The sequence below is a fragment of the Schistocerca nitens genome, chromosome 4, assembly GCF_023898315.1.
Source record: "Schistocerca nitens isolate TAMUIC-IGC-003100 chromosome 4, iqSchNite1.1, whole genome shotgun sequence".
Taxonomy (NCBI): Eukaryota; Metazoa; Arthropoda; class Insecta; order Orthoptera; family Acrididae; genus Schistocerca; species Schistocerca nitens.
This window is the reverse complement of record NC_064617.1, coordinates 485,558,225-485,579,667: the sequence shown is the minus strand read 5'-3', so window position 1 is coordinate 485,579,667 and position 21,443 is coordinate 485,558,225. Positions and strand designations below refer to the sequence as shown.

General features: G+C 40.3%; 1 protein-coding gene across 1 annotated transcript in view; it reads left to right on the top strand.

Annotated features, from left to right (window-relative positions):
• The window catches only part of LOC126251632 (F-box only protein 32), a 554,853-nt gene that overhangs the window by 518,932 nt on the left and 14,478 nt on the right, over window positions 1-21,443 (top strand). The window contains exons 4-7 of the mRNA XM_049952177.1: window positions 2,031-2,080; window positions 7,541-7,727; window positions 12,377-12,549; window positions 13,957-14,210. Of these exons, the coding sequence (XP_049808134.1) occupies window positions 2,031-2,080; window positions 7,541-7,727; window positions 12,377-12,549; window positions 13,957-14,210 (664 nt within the window). The remainder of the gene's footprint in view (window positions 1-2,030; window positions 2,081-7,540; window positions 7,728-12,376; window positions 12,550-13,956; window positions 14,211-21,443) is intronic.

Here is a 21,443-nt window from a genome sequence, read left to right as displayed (position 1 = left end):
TTCAGTTGGAGAAATTAGTGATCAACATATCTTGTAAAGCATGTTCGGATTCCAACACCTCCAGATGCCATTCTCCTTCAAAATGAGGTGTGCCACATGCACTGGTCCACATGGCCCATGCAGTATTGTACAAAGGAAGCCTGCCAAGGGAGTTCAACCACATTAAGGACATATTCAAGTAGAGTGGATGCTGTGGGAGAAAAATTCCGTATGCTTTTAAGCAGAATCTACAATCAAATGAGTAGAACAAGATGATGAGGATAAGAAATGGGATATCTGCTGTTTACCGCCAAAATATTGAACAAAATCGTCAGAATCTTGGCTCGACGTAACATTAAATGCATTTTCTGTCCATCTACAAAAATGTTTGCGCTATGAAGTTTGGTGTGCACTAAGACACCTTCATACACTACAGCCTCTGTCTTATCATATGATTTCCATCCTCACTCTCAACACTCAAATGAATATCCTCCCAAAAAAGCTACTGTTTTGAGTGTAAAATCGACTAATTTCCTTACCACAAGACATGCTGACAACACTGTCAGGTGGCACTCAGTCTCACGGTGGCATGGTCATGATGTCTTTGCTCATCAGCTTATGTCAGTAATGGTCTTGTAAAAAAATTCACTACCATTGACATTAGAAATTACTATGTTGAAAATATAACTCTCAGATTTCAAATTGATTGCATTACCCATATAGTGTTACCTTAAGGCAGCATTAATGTGCTTTTAGAGCTCTTAGAAAATGCAACTTCCTTCTTGGAAAAATATAACAGCCATAAGAGTTTAATATTTTGAAATACTGACATTAATTTTAGCATAAAGTAGGTGCACCTGCCAAATTTCCTCAGATCACAAAATATGTTTTTTAACTAGCGTACAGATAAATTTGCATAAAACAGAGTTCATCAATGCTTTATGTCTATCAGATAATGAAGAAAAACAGCTAAAATTACAGACAAAATAAAAAATGGCAACCTAGATATGTAGGGATTGTTAATCAGATGGGTATTAATGGTTGTAGATCACAGTGGAGTACAATGAAGTGGCCTAACTTACGATTTTACTGATTATGCTTCTGAGAGAATTGCCTTTTTTCTTTGCGATATATTTAACAAGAGTTGCCCAACACAGTAGAAAGAAACATAGAAACACCAAAGAAAAGTAGTTGTAGAAGTATTCACCAGTGATTTGCACCTGCCCTGAAAAGATAATGAGTTATGTAAACGAACTTTGGCAGATCAAAAACAGTTAAAGAGGGAGATTTAATTATCTTAAACTAAAAAATAGATACAAATCAGAATTAATAAAATAAAAACAAATGGAAAATGATACTTTATGCAATTGCACAACATTCTGGCAACATAGGTTATTCACCGTAAAAAATGAAGATTTCAAATCTATTGTTCAAAAAAATCTAGATTCTTGAAGGTACTAAGTTTTTCACCCAACACATTGAAAATGAGACAGAAGTTGCTTTCACTGAGTTACGCAGCTTTGCATTGACTACTTCAATGTCAGAAACAGAAGTCTTGTATAGCCCTTCGCATTCTGTTATTAAAAATTAACTGACATACCACAGCTACTTTGTATAGCAGTACATTTGATTTTTATGAACTGTTGTTTTCCACCCTGCTTCAAGATTACAATAGATGTTTTCCAATATGACAAACTATAACTACCATCCAATTCCTCTTGTGCCAATTTTATAAAAAATGGTAGGGCATTCTATGTATCAATAATCACTTTGGATAAACTTCCAGTATGGTTTGGGGACAATCTCATAAGTGCTAAAAGATGTTAAAAAGTTGTCTCAACAATACTTGGAGCCTCTGAAACAGAATCATCTGTTGAGTGGCCTGAACAAAGGATAATGCTGTCTTTGTCATTAATATTTTACTGTAATTAGAAATTGTTTATACAGTCTTTTCACCATTTTAATCTTCATTTGTGGTTTTGTACAATAGTATTCATTATGTCTTACATCAATGATTGTGTAATATGGCACTTTTATTGTTCTTGTTTCAGATGGGACAGTGAAGCCACATTGCCACATCACAATCAAGTGTACACGAGAGGTAAATTTCACCAAATGTTATATATTAGTCATGACTTCAGAAGTCATTGGGTGGAAAGGAGCTCAAGCAGAGGACAAAGTTGGCTATTCCCTACCCCCTTGAGCTAGTTAATTCTACTATTGCGTTGTTACTTTTTTTCAGTTGTATCACTCCACAGAAAAGGTTCCATGCGGTGTTAGAGAATGCCTTAATTTCACAAAAATATTTTCATGGATGGAAGTTTCTTGATGTTCACATGCTATTTGTATGCATTTTAAAACAGATGGTACATCTTCCACATGTTTAGTGCCACACTATTAGTGATGGATTTTTTACTGCCAGGCCAGGCCAGGCCAAGCACATGGAGGTATGCTGAAAGATCTTATCCTGTGGCCACTGCTGGCTACATGATGTCAGACTTGCAGTTCTGCTGTGCCTATTGGCAGCCACACGACAGTCAACACATTAAATTACACCTATATTAGCATAAACTGCAGATCCATGAACAAATGATCAGAACTGCAAACTTGGTAGATCAGCTAAGTTGCTGTGAATACCCATGTCTGGACTTATTGCGAACATTTAAGACATGTTAAAATGGTGTGTCATTCCACTTGAGCACAAATCCTTGCCTTTTGTAAGCAGTGTGCTACCATTTGCTTGGAATGGGTGATGTGTTGGAACTTTGAGGCAGTTTCTGATGCATACACATTAAAGTAAAGAATTACAGTGGTGGTCACAAACATTCGTTGTATCTTCTACTCTAATAAAGAATAGCGAGAATTAACTGATAGCCAAAAAGCCATCCATAAATATCAAAATCAGATGAGCTCATATGTTGAAAGATATTCTCTGAGTGATGTTGCAGTCTTATGATTCTTCTTAGTATTTCTGGAAGTATGACATCACTTCCACAATCTAATGAGTGTGTAAGAATGTCTACTCCCATAAATATGTGCATGGCTTTATTTGTGGCATGCTCCTTGTAGCTCAGGCTTTGAGCCATCAGACTGGACACATTTTTATTTTATTTATTTTTTATACATACACCTGTGTGTGAGAAACTAGGACGTGGAATGAGTTGAAGAACAAACAATTGTATTTTTATAGAACATAGTAGTCACTTTACAAAAACAGATATAGGACATAACAGTTATTTTAATGGAACAGTTGCAGGAAAAGTACATAATGTAAAACTATAACAGAAAAAATAAAAAAAATTATAAAGACAAGGAGTAACACATGTTGTTTAAAACCTGAGAAACATGCAGTGCATATATATATATATATATATATATATATCCAAATTTTATGCTTCTCTTTCAAAAACTTCATTTAATGAAAAAAATGCTTTTTCAAGTAAATGTATCTTTAATTTATTTTCAAATAATACTTTGTTACTTCTGGGGCATTTGATGGAGTTTGGCAATGAATAAAAAATTTTAACACTGGAGTGTTGTACACCTTTCTGCACCCAAGTTAGCTCTTTTATTTCACGATGGATGTCAGCCTTCCTCCTTGTGTTGTGATCATGGAACATTTCGTAAGTTTAATAGTGGTCAGGATTGTCTACCATCAAATTCATAATTGAGTAAATATATTGGGACATTGCAGTAAGTATCTCGAGCTTCTTGAACAGATTATGGCAGGAAATTCTCGGGTGTAATCTGCACATTATTTGGACCACCTTTTTCTGCTGCAGGAAGAGTTTCTTTGATGAAGGTGAATTGCCCCAGAAGATAATTCCATAGCACATTATGGAGTGGAAGTACCAAAAATAAGTAGATTTTGTGACACTGATGCCTCCAATTTGTGAGGTTGTTCTAATGGCAAAAGTAGCGCGAAGGGCAAACGTTTTATGGTTTGGAGGATATGCTGATTCCAGCTAAGAATTTGCTGCAACATACTCTTTGTATTTGTTGACTGTCAGGTAAAATAGGAATCTCTTGTGGGACTTGGTTATCTAAGCTGAAATGGATGTAATTGGTTTTGCTTAGGTTTACTGTTACTGAGTTTACTCTGAACTAGCTTAGAGAGTCCTGAAAGCGATTTGTTGGCTTCAGCTTCTATGTCTGTGGACTGTTTGTTATTGATTACAATGTTAGTATCATCAGCAAACATAGCAAACGTGGATGTTTTGTATGACAAAGGTAGGTCGTTTATTTAAATCAGAAACAGCAGTGGGTTGAGGACCGATCCCTGAGGGGCCCTATGAAGTTCAGTACCCCAGTCGGACTCCACATCCTCCCTTGCTATGCTGCTCTAATCAAGAACTACGTTCTGCTTCCTATCAATTAGGTAAGATTGTAGCCAGTTTTCCACTGCCCCTGTGAAGCCATATTGGCTTGCTTTGTTGACAAGGATTTTGTGATCCACACAGTTGTAAGTCTTACAGAGATCACAGAAGATACAGAGTGGCTTCATTTTATTATTTTTTTTTAAGGGCTCTTCAGTAGTGAACACATCTTTTTGGAAACAGAACTGTCTGACACTGAGAGTATAAAATTTTTTTCTAGGTGCATCACAATTCTGGAATGAATAATTTTTCTGGGACTTTTGCAAAAATGGTCAAAAGTTATATGGGATGATAGATAGTGACGTGTTGTGTCTCCCTTTTTGTGGAGTGGCTTCATTCCATCTGGGAAGACACCCTGATAGATAGAGGTGTTAAATAATGTGAGCTAAAACTTTGGATAGTTGATCAGAGCAGGCTTTTACCAGTTTATTGGACGTATTATCTACACCAGATGATCCTTTGTTCTTTAAGGATGCAATGGTTTTCTTTACCTCATTTCTGGTTATGGGAGATACACTTAATTACTTACTGGATTGGGAAAATGATGTCGCAGTATGTCCATGGAACTTTCTAAAGAGACATCACAGCTTATTTGCGCAGCAGCACTTATGAAGTGGTCATTGAAAGTTTTTGCAACTATCTCTTGATTCCAGAATGAGATTTTCACTCTGCAGTGGAGTGTGCACTGATATGAAACTTCCTGGCAGATTAAAACTGTGTGCCCGACCGGGACTCGAACTCAGGACCTTTGCCTTTCGCTGGCAAGTGCTCTACCAACTGAGCTACCGAAGCACGACTCACGCCCGGTACTCACAGCTTTACTTCTGCCAGCACCTCGTCTCCTACCTTCCAAACTTTACAGAAGCTCTCCTGCGAATCATGCAGAACTAGCACTACTGAAAGAAAGGATATTGCGGAGACATGGCTTAGCCACAGCCTGGGGGATGTTTCCAGAATGAGATTTTCGCTCTGCAGCGGAGTGTGCGCTGATATGAAACTTCCTGGCAGATCAAAACTGTGTGCCCGACCGGGACTCGAACTCGGGACCTTTGCCTTTCCCGAGTTCGATTCCCGGTCGGGCACACAGTTTTAATCTGGCAGGAAGTTTCATATCAGCGCACACTCCGCTGCAGAGTGAAAATCTCATTCTGGAAACATCCCCCAGGCTGTGGCTAAGCCATGTCTCCGCAATATCCTTTCTTTCAGGAGTGCTAGTTCTGCATGGTTCGCAGGAGAGCTTCTGTAAAGTTTGGAAGGTAGGAGACGAGGTGCTGGCAGAAGTAAAGCTGTGAGTACCGGGCGTGAGTCGTGCTTCGGTAGCTCAGTTGGTAGAGCACTTGCCAGCGAAAGGCAAAGGTCCCGAGTTCGAGTCCCGGTCGGGCACACAGTTTTAATCTGCCAGGAAGTATCTCTTGATTGCTTATGTGTTTATCATCAATATTTAAAACAAAGTATATACGTTTATTAGCACTACTGACACCTTTCTCACTCCTGATTATATTTCATATTGTTTTGATTTCATTACAAGATTGGTTGAGTTTGGTATTTAATTACTTTGCTTGGTATTTTGCAGTATTTTTATGATCTGTTTGGGCAGGATTTCCTAAAGTTTTGGTGTGAAATACAGTTCACACTTGTGTTTGTAGGATCCATGATTTTCTTGTGATTTCTTTGGATTAATTCATATAAACCTTTTTTGGGAAGGAAACTTCAAATAACTAATGTTGATACAGTTCAGATTCCATTGGTTTATAAATGTTGTCAATTAGGGTGCTTGAATTAGAAATTATTCTGGTGGAAAAATTGAACACTGGGACAAGATTGCAAAAGTGCATAAAATTTTCCAGATATGACTTCCAACTACTGTGTGTTAGGAAGTTGCTACTGAAATCTGCAAGTACAGTGACACTTCTTTTAGAATTAAATAGATGAAGTAAGAGCAAGTCGAGCTGCTTCAAAAGGAGGTCAAGATTGTCTGAGGCACTAGTGTGTTGAATAAAAGCACATAGTAGTTGAAATATAGTAGTAGCTGCTCAGGCAACACTGCAACAATCACCAGATCATAATTTGCACTGTGTAACATCATATTACATGAAAGAATGGTCTGGAAGTTTTCAATTAGTGATATTGTTATCACTACATGATTAATGTTGCAGAATCTTGGTGTTATATTCTGACAAGGCAATATTCATGCTACTGCTTCTGCCCATTTGTGGGTGTCCTATGCCCATTTGTGGGTGTCCAAGGGATATTGTCTTACAGCACTTGGGCTATCAGTCTCCATAGTAATTAGGCCTTTACATATGTCTGCTTGTGTCTGTATATGTGCGGATGGATATATATGTGTGTGTGTGTGTGTGTGTGTGTGTGTGTGTGTGTGTGTGTGTTTTTTTTCCTCTTTCCTGATGAAGCAACTGTGGGTTGCGAAAGCTTGAAATTTGTGTGTGTTTGTGTGTTTTTTATTGTATCTGTCTACCAGCGCTTTATCGTTTGGTAAGTCACAGCATTTTTTAAAATATATTTTTCCATAGTAATTAGTATAGAGATATGAAAGTGGATGGGCTGCTATCCATTATGTGATTTTACTGATCTAGTGCTTTTATCATTTACTGGTTACCAGAACGTTTAGCCAGATAAGGCATAAAGTTCATTCTTTTGAGCATTATCTCACGATCCATAATGAGATTTTCACTCTGCAGCGGAGTGTGCGCTGATATGAAACTTCCTGGCAGGTTAAAACCGTGTGCCCGACCGAGACTCGAACTCGGGACCTTTGCCTTTCGCGGGCAAGTGCTCTACCATCTGAACTACCGAAGCACGACTCACGCCCGGTGCTGGTTCTGCAAGGTTCGCAGGAGAGCTTCTGTAAAGTTTGGAAGGTAGGAGACGAGATACTGGCAGAAGTAAAGCTGTGAGTACCGGGCGTGAGTCATGCTTCGGTAGCTCAGATGGTAGAGCACTTGCCCGCGAAAGGCAAAGGTCCCGAGTTCGAGTCTCGGTCGGGCACACGGTTTTAATCTGCCAGGAAGTTTCATTATCTCACAATGTTTCAAAATTGCTAAATGTGAATTTATCCTTTGAATTTTTACATTAAGAGGGGCAATTGACAAAGAAAAACATTTCACAGAAACCACCAGAAAAGATTTTGGTAATGTACTCTAACCAGACTCACATCTGTTTTTCAGATAGCTGGATTCAATGGACTGAGTGATGCTTTTAAGCGTCTTGACTTTAGGAATGCAGTTCATGATGTTAGACGTTTCAACTATATCTGTAAACTTCTTGATCTCTTGATCTCACAAAAGCTTACCATGCTCTCTGGTTGTGCACAGAAGGTACTGTTCAACATGCTGGAAGAAGTTGCTTATCAAGGTAAGCAAAATTACTTTAAAAAAATGTTTTCTTAAGGATGCCAATCTCATTTATTCAAACCATCTTTCTCAAAACCTAAATTATTTGTGTGGCCACATAAAATAGCAATTAATTAATTACAGTGTCTCCAAAAATCACTAAGACTGTGATCTTGTGTTGCAAAGTACTTGCACTGTAACTGTACAATTAGTAAAGATGAAACAGACATAGGACTGAAAAACAAAAAATCTTAAACCAGTGCTATTCTGAGTCCTGGGTTGTTTGAACTCTGCACCTAAACTTTCTTTTTATATTTAGGCAACATAATTTCAGACATAGGTCTGTTAGACAATTTAATTTATAAATCATTTTAATTTTTTTGTAGTAAGCACATACGCTGAAGAGCCAAAGAAACTGGTACACCTGCCTAATATCATGTAGGATCCCCGCAAGCGTGCAGAAGTGCCACAACATAATGTAGCATGTACTCAACTTATGTCTGAAATTGTGCTGGAGGGAACTGACACCATGGATGCTGTGGGGCTTCCATAAATCTGTGAAAGTACAAGGGGGTGGAGATCTCTTCTGAACAGCACATTGCAAGGCATCCCAGATATGCTCAATGATGTTCATGTCTGGGGAGTTTGGTGGCCAGTGGAAAAGTTTAAACTCGGAAGGGTGTTCTTGATGCCACTCTGCAGCAATTGTGGATGAGTGGGGTGTCAGTTGTTTGCTGGAATTGCCCAAGTCCGCCAGAATGCAGAATGGACATGAAAGGATGCATGTGGTCAGACAGAATGCTTACATTCATGTCACCTGTCAGAGTAATATCTAGACGTATCAGGTGTCCCATATCACTCCAACTGCACACACCCCACACCATTACAGAGTCTCTATCAGCTTGAATGATTCCGTATTGGCATGCAGGGTCCATGGATTCATTAGGTTTTCTCTATACCCGTACACGTCCATCCACTTGATACAATTTGAAACGAGACTCAAACGACCAGGCAACATGTTTCCAGTCATCAACAGTCCAATGTCTGTGTTTACGGGCCCAGGCGAGGCGTAAAGCTTTGTGTTGTGCAGTCATCAAGGGTACACGAATGGGTATTCGGCTCTGAAAGCTCATATCGATGCTGTTTCATTGAATGGTTTGCACGCTGACACTTGTTGACATCCCAGCATTGAAATCTGCAGCAATTTGTGGAATGGTTGCACATCTATCATGTTGAACAATATTCTTCAGGTGTCATTGGTCCCATTCTTGCAGGATCTTTTTCTGGCCGCAGCGATGTCGGAGTTTTGATGCTTTCCAGATTCCTGATATTCATGGTACAATTGTGAAATGTTCGTATGGGAAAATCCCCATTTCATCACTACCTTGGGAGATGCTGTGTCCCATCGATTGTGCGCCGACTATAACACCACGTTCAAACTCACTTAAATCTTGATAACCTGTCATTGTAGCACCAGTAACCTATCTAGCAACTGTGCCAGACACTGCTTGTCTTACATAGGTGTTGCCGACTGCAACACTGTAGTCTGCCTATTTACATATCTCTGTATTTACATGCCTGTACCATTTCTTTGGCGCTTCAGTGTATTAGATAAGATATTTTGCTGTGCTGGGCTCTAAGTACTATGAGACTTATATTGCTGTGCTTGTACTGACAGAATTTTAAACATTGTAGGAAACAAGGCAGGGTATTCGCAGATTAAGGTTGAAAGGTGTCTGTAATGCAATGTGTAAGCTGATAAATTTTGAGGAGGAGGAGGAAATTAGTGTTTAACGTCCCGTCGACAACGAGGTCATTAGAGACGGAGCGCAAGCTCGGGTGAGGGAAGGATGGGGAAGGAAATCGGCCGTGCCCTTTCAAAGGAACCATCCCGGCATTTGCCTGAAGCGATTTAGGGAAATCACGGAAAACCTAAATCAGGATGGCCGGAGACGGGATTGAACCGTCGTCCTCCCGAATGCGAGTACAGTGTGCTAACCACTGCGCCACCTCGCTCGGTGATAAATTTTGAAGGAAACCAATTTGAATTGTGTGGGAAGGTGACACTGAAACTTGAATATCCCAGCTAAGCAATTTTACAGAATAGAGCTTTACTCCACGACCTAGTTTGCTCATGTTATTGGCAAGGTCACTCATTTTATGATTTCCTTGTAAAATTAGATGATGTCTAGTAACTGGAGAAATAAATAAACATATTCTTTGCCAGTTTAAGATACCACACATTTCTTACTCAGAATGTCCGGCAGATAACGAGTCCGTTTCTGTTCTTTGTGTTATCTGTGTCTGATGCTGATATTTGTCCCAAATGGCAGTTCTCATCTGCCAACAATATGTTGCGTGGCTCTCATCATTTGAATGCTATACTTATTCTTAAATTTACATGACGTGTTTTGTTCTCTGATGAGATAATTATCATGAATTATCACACCAAGATATCACTCACATTTAACTTAATACACTGACACACATCTCGAAGTACACGGCAAAATTTCATTAAATATTTCATAAGATACTGAAGCTTGCGCAAAAACCAGAAAGTACAGAAGCACAACATACTTATAAGAGCTTTTCTAATTGATAATTAGCTCTTGCAGTAAAAAAATTCTTAGAAAAGTAACTAATTAAGAGGAATTGTATGGTTATTAGAAGTTACGTTAAACTTCTCCTACAATAAATAACTATATTCTGACTAAACCAGTTCTTAGTTCAGTACAAATTTAAATGACAACTGCAGTGAAAATAATCAAATCAATTAAAAATCATCATGCAAGAGAGATAAAGATGTTATCAGATTATTTAGCTGTGGTCTAGAGGCTCTGTGACTGGCTGCTGGTCCATATATGCAGTTTTCGCCGAGCAGTGAAGTCTTGAGTAGAGCTAACATAGAAGCAGCTTGAACAACATAGCTGCATCAGAATTAATACACTGGTTTTTATGACTCATTCTGACAGGAAAAGTAATGAAAGATTGGAAAACACTTCTGCATGCAATCTATTGTAATTTATTGTCAAGTACATCCTAAAAGGTGATTTTCCAACCTTCACAATTCACTTTCTCAATAAATGCTTACATTTCTTCTAAACTAGAACTAAATAGATTGTAAACATATTTGACTGACTCTCTCTCTCTCTCTCTCTCTCTCTCTCTCTCTCTCTCTCTCTCTCTCTCTCTCACTCACTTTTAAAAACAAATACTTGAGATATGGGTCATTTTGTTTGTCACAAATGGTGAAGGCTGCCTTCCTGTTAGTATCTGTACTTAGTCATCTGCCTGGACCCGATATGGAGAAGCCATTATTGCGATGAGAACATTGAAGATAATAAAATTAGCGTGTTTGGAATTGGAGCTACTCAATGCCTAACCTGCACTCAGTGTTACCAGTTCTGCATGACAGTTTAGATTATTCATGTTGCTTACAGCATGTACCAGGTTCAAGCCAGAAGACCACCATGCAAGATTCTAAGATAAGCACTAAAGGTCCAAAGATCACTGCTTGCATTTTTATTTATGTATGAGCTGGGATTCGTAAAGTGGAATGGTAAATTACCACACTAATTACATATAAGAGACAATCAGATCCTTACACAACTGTGGAAGGAAAGCATCAGTTTTTTTTAGTATCAACAAGTAAATGCCTGATTATTTAATGAAACTACCTCTCGGGTATAAAATGGCTTCAAACATTTCATTAATTTACAAATGAGTTGATGTGTTAAATATCTGATCTTAAGCATGCAAGCAGGAAAAATTTTAGGAAGGATTTGAAATTATGCTTGAGGTTTGTTGGAAGACACAAAGAGCTCTCAGTCTGAAATTCTGGATGAATGAAGTCCAGGTATTTGCACACCATCAGTTATGCTGCCTCAAGCCACACAATTTCTATCTGTACTCCTTGTCTTTTTGTGTTCAACTTTTAACATAGGATTCTACCTTTTTTTTTAATATTAGATTATGACAGCATTTAAAATTTGGTCAGTAATTATGTGAAATGTTGAAATAAATAAATGTTTTTTTGCTTGTGGAAGCTGTTAAATAGAAAACCTGCAACTGGTACTAGGTTCCGGGGTAATCGCTTAGTAATATTGACGTGTGGGCAGGAATTGTGGGTGACAGGTTCCTAAGGCAACACACTTTACTGAACACATTAACAGGTACTGTTTGTCAGCATTTTATCATGACAAGTTACCTGTGCTATTGGTGGTTTGTGCACGATGGGAATCCGTGCAATTTTCTATGTCGTATGACTATCAATAATACAAAAGTTTAATGATTATGGATTCGTCAATGACATTCAGTAGCATGTCATCCTCATTCAAAAGACCTTAATCTCTTAGTTCTGCCTAAGGACACATTTAAGAGCTTTGGTACATTTCAAACTTGTTGATATTTGCACACATTACAGGAATGTGTGTCCATGTGTGCGACAAAAGTCGGGTGTATTCACATGAGTTCATGATTATCTGAAAAGGAATGCTGAAGAATGAGTGATAATGACATTGAGCACCTCTCATTATTGACACACAAACGACAGAATAATGCATATCTAGAAAAGTATTTGTTTCTGGTCCTATGTTTTACCCACTACTGTCTGCTGTAACAACACCCTCGTCACCCTGACAGTGAAATGAGTCTTTATCTTTTTATTTATAGTGTCTGCAAGCCAACAGAACATCCATATGCTTAACAAACTGCTGCAACAGCTGAGGATGATGATTGACTGCGCATGTTGGGGTCGACCTCTGGGCAGCACACTTTTGTGGGAGCAGCACTTACGAACAATAAATCGTATACTCTCTATAGCCAACTGTATAGAAATCCGTGAGGTTTGTGATCTATTTGCAGTTCTTCCTATTTTTTTTTTAATGTTAGCTTGAATATCTGATCTTTTTGTATCTGATTTATTGTGTTCTTGTGATAAATTGAAGTCACTTTTTATGCTTTTAATACATCTATTTTATATGACAATTTGTTTAATTGAAGGCTTGCTTTAAAGAAATTCAATCTACTGTACTTAAAAAAATATATATTTTGTTTCTCCAGCAGATTTGTTCACATTTGTTCAAAACCATTTCTTTCATGTCTAGTTAGCATTAAGTTTGGAAAGCTGTACTTATTATGATTCTTGGTGACACCCAGATCATTACTGTTGTTGTGTGTGCAGTCCCATAATGCTTACTGCATATGCTACTAAACCACATCAACTCAGACGACATTTGAAAGTGGGATGTGGCCAACATCCAGTCACAATATAGGGGAAGTACTGAGCATAGCACAAGTGGTGGTGGTGTGCAATAACTAAACTCACATTATATACATGGTAGTCAGACACTCTGGAAAGCTTGTAAGGGTGTTGCAGGTAAGATTGTGCTGAGAAATAATTGTTGAGAGAAACATTCTGTAAGTTGCACTGTTTCTGATTTAATTCTCATCAAAGTTTGCCAGTCAGGTCATTGTATGTGCAAATTCAAGCAGCCTGCCAAAGTTAGTGTTGCTATATGTGTTTTTCATTAGGTTTCCTAAAACCAGACAAGAGAGTGATACAAAAACTGGACATTGGACAGTAGTAAGGACTGAATCAAAGCCCAAGTCTTGTGTGCTATCATCTACGCTGTGAGCACAAATGACAGTAATTGTATCTTGCAGGCTGCTTGAATTTTTGCTCGCAATGACCTGATTGGATGGTTTTAATGACAATTACATTGGAAACAGTGCAACATATCGAATTTTTTCTTAACAACTATCTCTCATCCCACCTTACTTGCACCCTTTCATGCTGTTTTCTCAAGTTTCTGATCACCCTGTATATTGCAAGCTTTCCACTCCAGTGATGCAATCTGGCTGGAGCCAGCAAGAACAGAAAGTTCTCAATATAAAGCCAAATTGGAGTGGGAGGTTTTGTAACGTATATAAAAATTAATTTTACAGTAGCATTTGACAGTAAATTAAAATAATTCCTTTGCAGCCACTATATATGGAACTATGCTCTGAGAGCCTTATACACTGAGAGCTCATGTCTTGTTAAATTCTATCACTTGCACTCCCACTCATAAGCATGAAGTATTTATGCACATAAAAAGAACTACTAGGAAGCTGATAATATTTGTATTAGGTTAAAGAGTATGTGTAAACATGTTCTGTGGAAGTATTGTTACTTCAATAACAGAAATTTCATTGGTACTCGAGTTCAGTCATCCTCTGCATAATACAGTATGAACAAAATATCTTTGCAGCCAGGTGATGATGTCTTCCCAAAGCTACAGAACTTGCCTGAAGAATGTGTCCGTGAAGTTTTACTCCGTCTTGCTGACCATAAGGATTTAGAGAGCAGTGGACGTGCCTACAGTGTCATGCGACGGCTTGTTGATGAGCAGCGCATCTGGCGAGAATTATGTCAGTTCCATTTTACACAACAACAGATTTCTCATGTCCAAGGAGGACAGTCTCCTCCTCATGACTGGCAGAGCACATACCACAAACTTCGAAAGTATGTATTTTTGTTCACATATTTAATAAACACATTTGCACTTACTGTCCTTTTTAATCCTTTGTCTCTTATGAACATACTTGGAACACGTAATCACCAATCAAAACTACAAAGCTAAACAATTTATGCAGAAGACTTTGTAGTCAGGGCAGCCACAGCCTGGATACATAATTTCAGAGTTACAGCAACTTTATCCTGACTAGACACAGCAATCTCCAGGGTCATGGAAAGTGTCAGTACATGAACATAAAAGTAATAACAGATAAAAATAAAATGTTTATGAACCCAAAAATGTCAAGCCATACGTTTAAGTAAACACAATCAACAATATAACATAAGAATCATCTTAATTTTTTAAGGAACTCATCAATGGAGTATGAGTGACTCATGAGGAAACTTCTGTTTTGATTTGAAAGCTTGTGGATTACTGCAAAGATTTTTGAATTCTTGTGGTAGCTTATTGAAAATGGACGCAGCAAGTCCGATACAAATGCAGGTTGGATTTCTGCATAGTGAAAGTTGCTTATTCTTGGGAATAAGCTGATACTATTAACAAGAAACTACCATAAAGAAAATTATATTGTGACTTACCGAACAAAAGTGCTGGCAGGTCGATAGACACACAAACATACACACGAGATTCAAGCTTTCGCAATAAACAGTTGCCTCATCAGGAAGGAGAGGGAAAGACGAAAGGATGTGGGTTTTAAGGGAGAGGGTAAGGAGTCATTCCAATCCCGGGAGGAGAAAGACTTACCTTAGGGGGAAAAAAGGACAGGTATACACTCGCACACACACCCATATCCAACCACACATACACAGACACAAGCAGATATTTGTAAAGGCAAAGAGATTCGGCAGAGATGTCAGTCGAGGGAGAAGTACAGAGTCAAAGATGTTGTTGAAAGACAGGTGAGGTATGAGCAGCGGCAACTTGAAATTAGCGGAGGTTGAGGCCTGGCGGATAACGAGAAGAGAGGATATACTGAAGGGCAAGTTCCCGTCTCCGGAGTTCTGACAGGTTGGTGTTAGTGGGAAGTATCCAGATAACCCGGACGGTGTAACACTGCGCCATGTGCTGGCCGTGCACCAAGGCATGTTTCGCCACAGGGTGATCCTCATTACCAACAAACACTGTCCGCCTGTGTCCATTCATGCGAATGGACAGTTTGTTGCTGGTCATTCCCACATAGAAAACTTCACAGTGTAGGCAGGTCAGTTGGCAAATCACGTGGGTGCTTTCACACGTGGCTCTGCCTTTGATCTTGTACACCTTCCGGGTTACAGGATTGGAGTAGGTGGTGGTGGGAGGGTGCACGGGACAGGTTTTACACCGGGGGCGGTTACAAGGGTAGGAGCAAGAGGGTACGGAAGGTGGTTTGGGGATTTCATAGGGATGAACTAAGAGGTTACGAAGGTTAGGTGGACGGCGGAAAGACACTCTTGGTGGAGTGGGGAGGATTTCATGAAGGATGGATCTCATTTCAGGGTAGAATTTGAGGAAGTCGTATCCCTGCTGGAGAGCCACATTCAGAGTCTGATCCAGTCCCGGAAAGTATCCTGTTATAAGTGGGGCACTTTTGTGGTTCTTCTGTGGGAGGTTCTGGGTTTGAGGGGATGAGGAAGTGGCTCTGGTTATTTGCTTCTGTACCAGGTCGGGAGGGTAGTTGCGGTCATGCGAAAGCTGTTTTCAGGTTGTTGGTGTAATGGTTCAGGGATTCCGGACTGGAGCAGATTCGTTTGCCACGAAGACCTAGGCTGTAGGGAAGGGATCGTTTGATGTGGAATGGGTGGCAGCTGTCATAATGGAGGTACTGTTGCTTGTTGGTGGGTTTGATGTGGACGGACGTGTGAAGCTGGCCATTGGACAGATGGAGGTCAACGTCAAGGAAAGTGGCATGGGATTTGGAGTAGGACCAGGTGAATCTGATGGAACCAAAGGAGTTGAGGTTGGAGAGGAAATTCTGGAGTTCTTCTTCACTGTGAGTTCAGATCATGAAGATGTCATCAATAAATCTGTACCAAACTTTGGGTTGGCAGACCTGGGTAACCAAGAAGGCTTCCTCTAAGCGACCCATGAATAGGTTGGCGTACGAGGGGGCCATCCTGGTACCCATGGCTGTTCCCTTTAATTGTTGGTATGTCTCGCCTTCAAAAGTGAAGAAGTTGTGGGTCAGGATGAAGCTGGCTAAGGTAATGAGGAAAGAGGTTTTAGGTAGGGTGGCAGGTGATCGGCATGAAAGGAAGTGCTCCATCGCAGCGAGGCCCTGGATGCGCGGAATATTTGTGCATAAGGAAGTGGCATCAACGGTTACAAGGATGGTTTCCGGGGGTAACAGATTGGGGAAGGATTCCAGGTGTTCGAGAACGTGGTTGGTGTCTTTGATGAAGGATGGGAGACTGCATGTAATGGGTTGAAGGTGTTGATCTATGTATGCAGAGATACGTTCTGTGGGGGCTTGGTAACCAGCTACAATGGGACGGCCGGGATGATTGGGTTTGTGAATTTTAGGAAGAAGGTAGAAGGTAGGGGTGCGGGGTGTTGGTGGGGTCAGGAGGTTGATGGAGTCAGGTGAAAGGTTTTGTAGGGGGCCTAAGGTTCTGAGGATTCCTTGAAGCTCTGCCTGGACATCAGGAATGGTATTACCTTGGGAAACTTTGTATGTGGAGTTGTCTGAAAGCTGTCACAGTCCCTCAGCCACATACTCCCGACGATCAAGTACCACGGTCGCGGAACCCTTGTCCGCCGGAAGAATGACGATGGATCGGTCAGCCTTCAGATCACGGATAGCTTGGGCTTCAGCAGTGGTGATGTTGGGAGTAGGATTAAGGTTTTTAAATAAGGATTCAGAAGCAAGGCTGGAAGTCAGAAATTCCTGGAAGGTTTGGAGAGGGTGATTTTGAGGAAGAGGAGGTGGGTCCCGCTGTGACGGAGGACGGAACTGTTCCAGGCAGGGTTCAATTTGGATAGTGTCTTGGGGAGTTGGATCATTAGGAGTAGGATTAGGATCATTTTTCTCCGTGGCAAAGTGATATTTCCAGCAGAGAGTACGAGTGTAGGACAGTAAATATTTGAAGAGGGCTGTTTGGTTGAATCGGGGAGTGGGGCTGAAGGTGAGGCCACCACCACCACCTACTCCAGTCCTGTAACCCGGAAGGTGTACACGATCAAAGGCAGAGCCACGTGTGAAAGCACCCACGTGATTTACCAACTGACCTGCCTACACTGTGAAGCTTTCTATATGGGAATGACCAGCAACAAACTGTCCATTCGCATGAATGGACACAGGCAGACAGTGTTTGTTGGTAATGAGGATCACCCTGTGGCTCAACATGCCTTGGTGCATGGCCAGCACATCTTGGCACAGTGTTACACCGTCCGGGTTATCTGGATACTTCCCACTAACACCAACCTGTCAGAACTCCGGAGATGGGAACTTGCCCTTCAGTATATCCTCTCTTCTCGTTATGTGCCAGGCCTCAACCTCTGCTAATTTCAAGTTGCCGCCGCTCATACCTCACCTGTCTTTCAACAACATCTTTGCCTCTGTACTTCTGCCTCTATTGACATCTCTGCCGAATCTCTTTGCCTTTACAAATATCTGCTTGTGTCTGTGTATGTGTGGTTGGATATGGGTGTGTGTGCGAGTGTATACCTGTCCTTTTTCCCCCTAAGGTAAGTCTTCCTCCTCCCGGGATTGGAATGACTCCTTACCCTCTCCCTTAAAACCCACATCATTTCATCTTTCCCTCTCCTTCCCTCTTTCCTGATGAGGCAACCATTGGTTGCAAAAGCTAGAATTTTGTGTGTATGTTTGTGTGTCTATCGACCTGCCAGCGCTTTCGTTTGTAAGTCACATCATCTTTATATATATATATATAATGTGACTTACCGAACGAAAGTGCTGGCAGGTCGACAGTTTTTGAAGGATTACAGCCAGAGATGGGAACTTTAAGTGTGAGGCCTTTGGGGGTAATGCCAAATGTCAGATAAGCCTGAGAAAATAGAATATGGGAGTGTAATCTGGCTAGGGCGAAGGCATGTTTGCGGAGGGAATGTAAATAAAACTTAATGGGGTCGTTGTGGGGATGTTGTGAGGGTGACATGGTACTAGAAGGTGGAAAGTGTAACATCAGGCTGAAATGAAAATGAAAATAAAAATATATGGCGAGAGATAAGGTGAACTAGAAAGCAACTGGAGATCTGGTGTGAAAAAAGGCGAAAAAGTGTTGGTTATAGCTGGTCTATGTTGATCCTGTGTTGAACTTGGGTTGGTAGACAACGATGTGCACAAAGGGTATGTGGTTGTGTTGCCGCCAAAACGCGTTAAAGGTTGGAACAATTCGGGAAAAATTTCGAAAAAACTGTGTGTAAATGTATTAAAAGGAGTGGTTTAGTGGTGGCAGATTGTGAAAATGAGGCTAACAATTGTCTGACGAAGAAATAATGACGTTAAAACCTGTGGGAAGCGGCTAAAAAAGATCAGTGATGTGGGAAAAACGGAAATGGAAAAAAAAGCGAAAAAACGAAAGTTATTAGAACTAGCCGAAAAGGCTGTTTAATAGCTGAAAGGAACTGTTTGTGAACTGGAAACGGTGGATTTTGTAGCAGCGGTATTGTTGAAAGCGGAAAAAAAAATTTTTTTTAGTTATGGTATGGAAGTGGATTACGTATTATTGAGTATATATAGGCAGGATAAAATTGTATGGTAGATTTGGTAAAGAGGAGAAGGTGAATATAAAGTTTAACTACTTGCAAAAACAGAAAGAGAATATAAGATGACAGGAAAGATTTCGAAATGCAAAAGTGACAATAACAAACGTAATTGTTGGGTTCAAATTAATGATACGAATATAATAGAGGGAAACATTCCACGTGGGAAAAATATATCTAAAAACAAAGATGATGTGACTTACCAAACGAAAGCGCTGGCACGTCGATAGACACACAAACAACCACACAAAATTAAAGCTTTCGCAACAAACCTCTTAGTTCATCCCTATGAAATCCCCAAACCACCTTCCGTACCCTCTGGCTCCTACCCTTGTAACCGCCCCCGGTGTAAAACCTGTCCCATGCACCCTCCCACCACCACCTACTCCAGTCCTGTAACCCGGAAGGTGTACACGATCAAAGGCAGAGCCACGTGTGAAAGCACCCACGTGATCTACCAACTGACCTGCCTACACTGTGAAGCTTTCTATGTGGGAATGACCAGCAACAAACTGTCCATTCGCATGAATGGACACAGGCAGACAGTGTTTGTTGGTAATGAGGATCACCCTGTGGCTAAACATGCCTTGGTGCACAGCCAGCACATCTTGGCGCGGTGTTGCACCGTCCGGGTTATCTGGATACTTCCCACTAACACCAACCTATCCGAACTCCGGAGATGGGAACTTGCTCTTCAATATATCCTCTCTTCCCGTTATCCACCAGGCCTCAATCTCCGCTAATTTCAAGTTGCCGCCACTCATACCTCACCTGTCATTCAACAACATCTTTGCCTCTGCACTTCTGCCTCGACTGACATCTCTGCCCAAACTCTTTGTCTTTAAATATGTCTGCTTGTGTCTGTATATGTGTGGATGGATATGTGTGTGTGTGCGCGAGTGTATACCCGTCCTTTTTTCCCCCTAAGGTAAGTCTTTCCGCTCCCGGGATTGGAATGACTCCTTACCCTCTCCCTTAAAACCCACATCCTTTCGTCTTTCCCTCTCCTTCCCTCTTTCCTGATGAGGCAACAGTTTGTTGCGAAAGCTTGAATTTTGTGTGTATGTTTGTGTGTCTATCGACGTGCCAGCGCTTTCGTTTGGTAAGTCACATCATCTTTGTTTTTTTATATATATAGCATTTTAGATATATTTTTCCCACGTGGAATGAGGGAAACATTCCACGTGGGAAAAATATATCTAAAAACAAAGATGATGTAACTTACCAAACGAAAGTGTTGGCATATTGATTGACACACAAAATTCAAGCTTTCGTCAGGAAAGAGGGAAAGAGAAAGGATGTGGGTTTTAAGGGAGAGGGTAAGGAGTCATTCCAATCTCGAGTGCGGAAAGACTTACCTTAGGGGGGAAAAAAAGGAACACACACACACACACACACACACACACACACACACACACACACACACACACACACACACACACTATATTGAGAGGCCAACGTCGGAATACCCAAAGTAATGAACAGAGGTCGACAAGAGGTTCGTGAACTTAACACAACTTATTGCCCATACTGCCTGTTTCTGAGCCAAAAATATTCTTTGAGAATGGGAAGAGTTACCCCAAAATATAATACCATATGACATAAGTGACTGAAAATAAGCAAAGTAGACTAATTTTTGTGTTGAACGATCACTTACTTCAGATACCATTTGAGTAGCAAAAATGGCAGCATTAAGTCTTTGAAAAAGATCCTGAACATGGGCTTTGCTTTCTATCTAAACACCTAGAAATCTGAACTGTTCAGTTTCACTAATCAAATGCCCATTATGTGAAATTAAAAGGTAGGGTTTTGTTGAATTGTGTGTCAGAAACTGTAAAAACTGAGTCTTACTGTGATTTAGCATTAGTTTATTTTCTACAAGCCATGAACTTATGTCATGAACTGCACTATTTGAAACTGAGCTAATGTTGCACACAACATCCTTTACTAACAAGTTAGTGTCATCAGCAAACAGAAATATTTTAGAGTTACCTGTAATACTAGAGGGCATATCATTTATATAAATAAGGAACAGAAGTGCCTCCAACACTGATCCCTGGGGCACTCCACATTTGACTGTAACCCACTCAGACCCAACAACACAGCCATTCTCAACACTGTGAATAATGACCTTTTGCTGTCAGTTGTTAAAGTAAGAGGTGAACCAATTGTGAGCTACTCCCTGTATTCCATAATTGTCCAACGTCTGGAGCAATATTTTTGATCAACACACTCAAACGCCTTAGTTAAATCAAAAAAATATGCCTAGCGTTTGACACCGTTTGTTTAATCCATCCAGTACCTAACAGGGAAAAGAGAATATAGCATTTTCAGTTGTTAAACGACTTCTAAAGCCGAACTGTATGTGTGATAGCAAATTATGTGATATAAAATGATCACTTATCCTTACATACACAGCTTTTTCAATAACTTTGGCAAGCACTGATGGCATGGAAATAGGTCTAAAGTTGTATACATTAGCACTTTCTACCTTTTTTATAAAGCAACTTTATTACTGA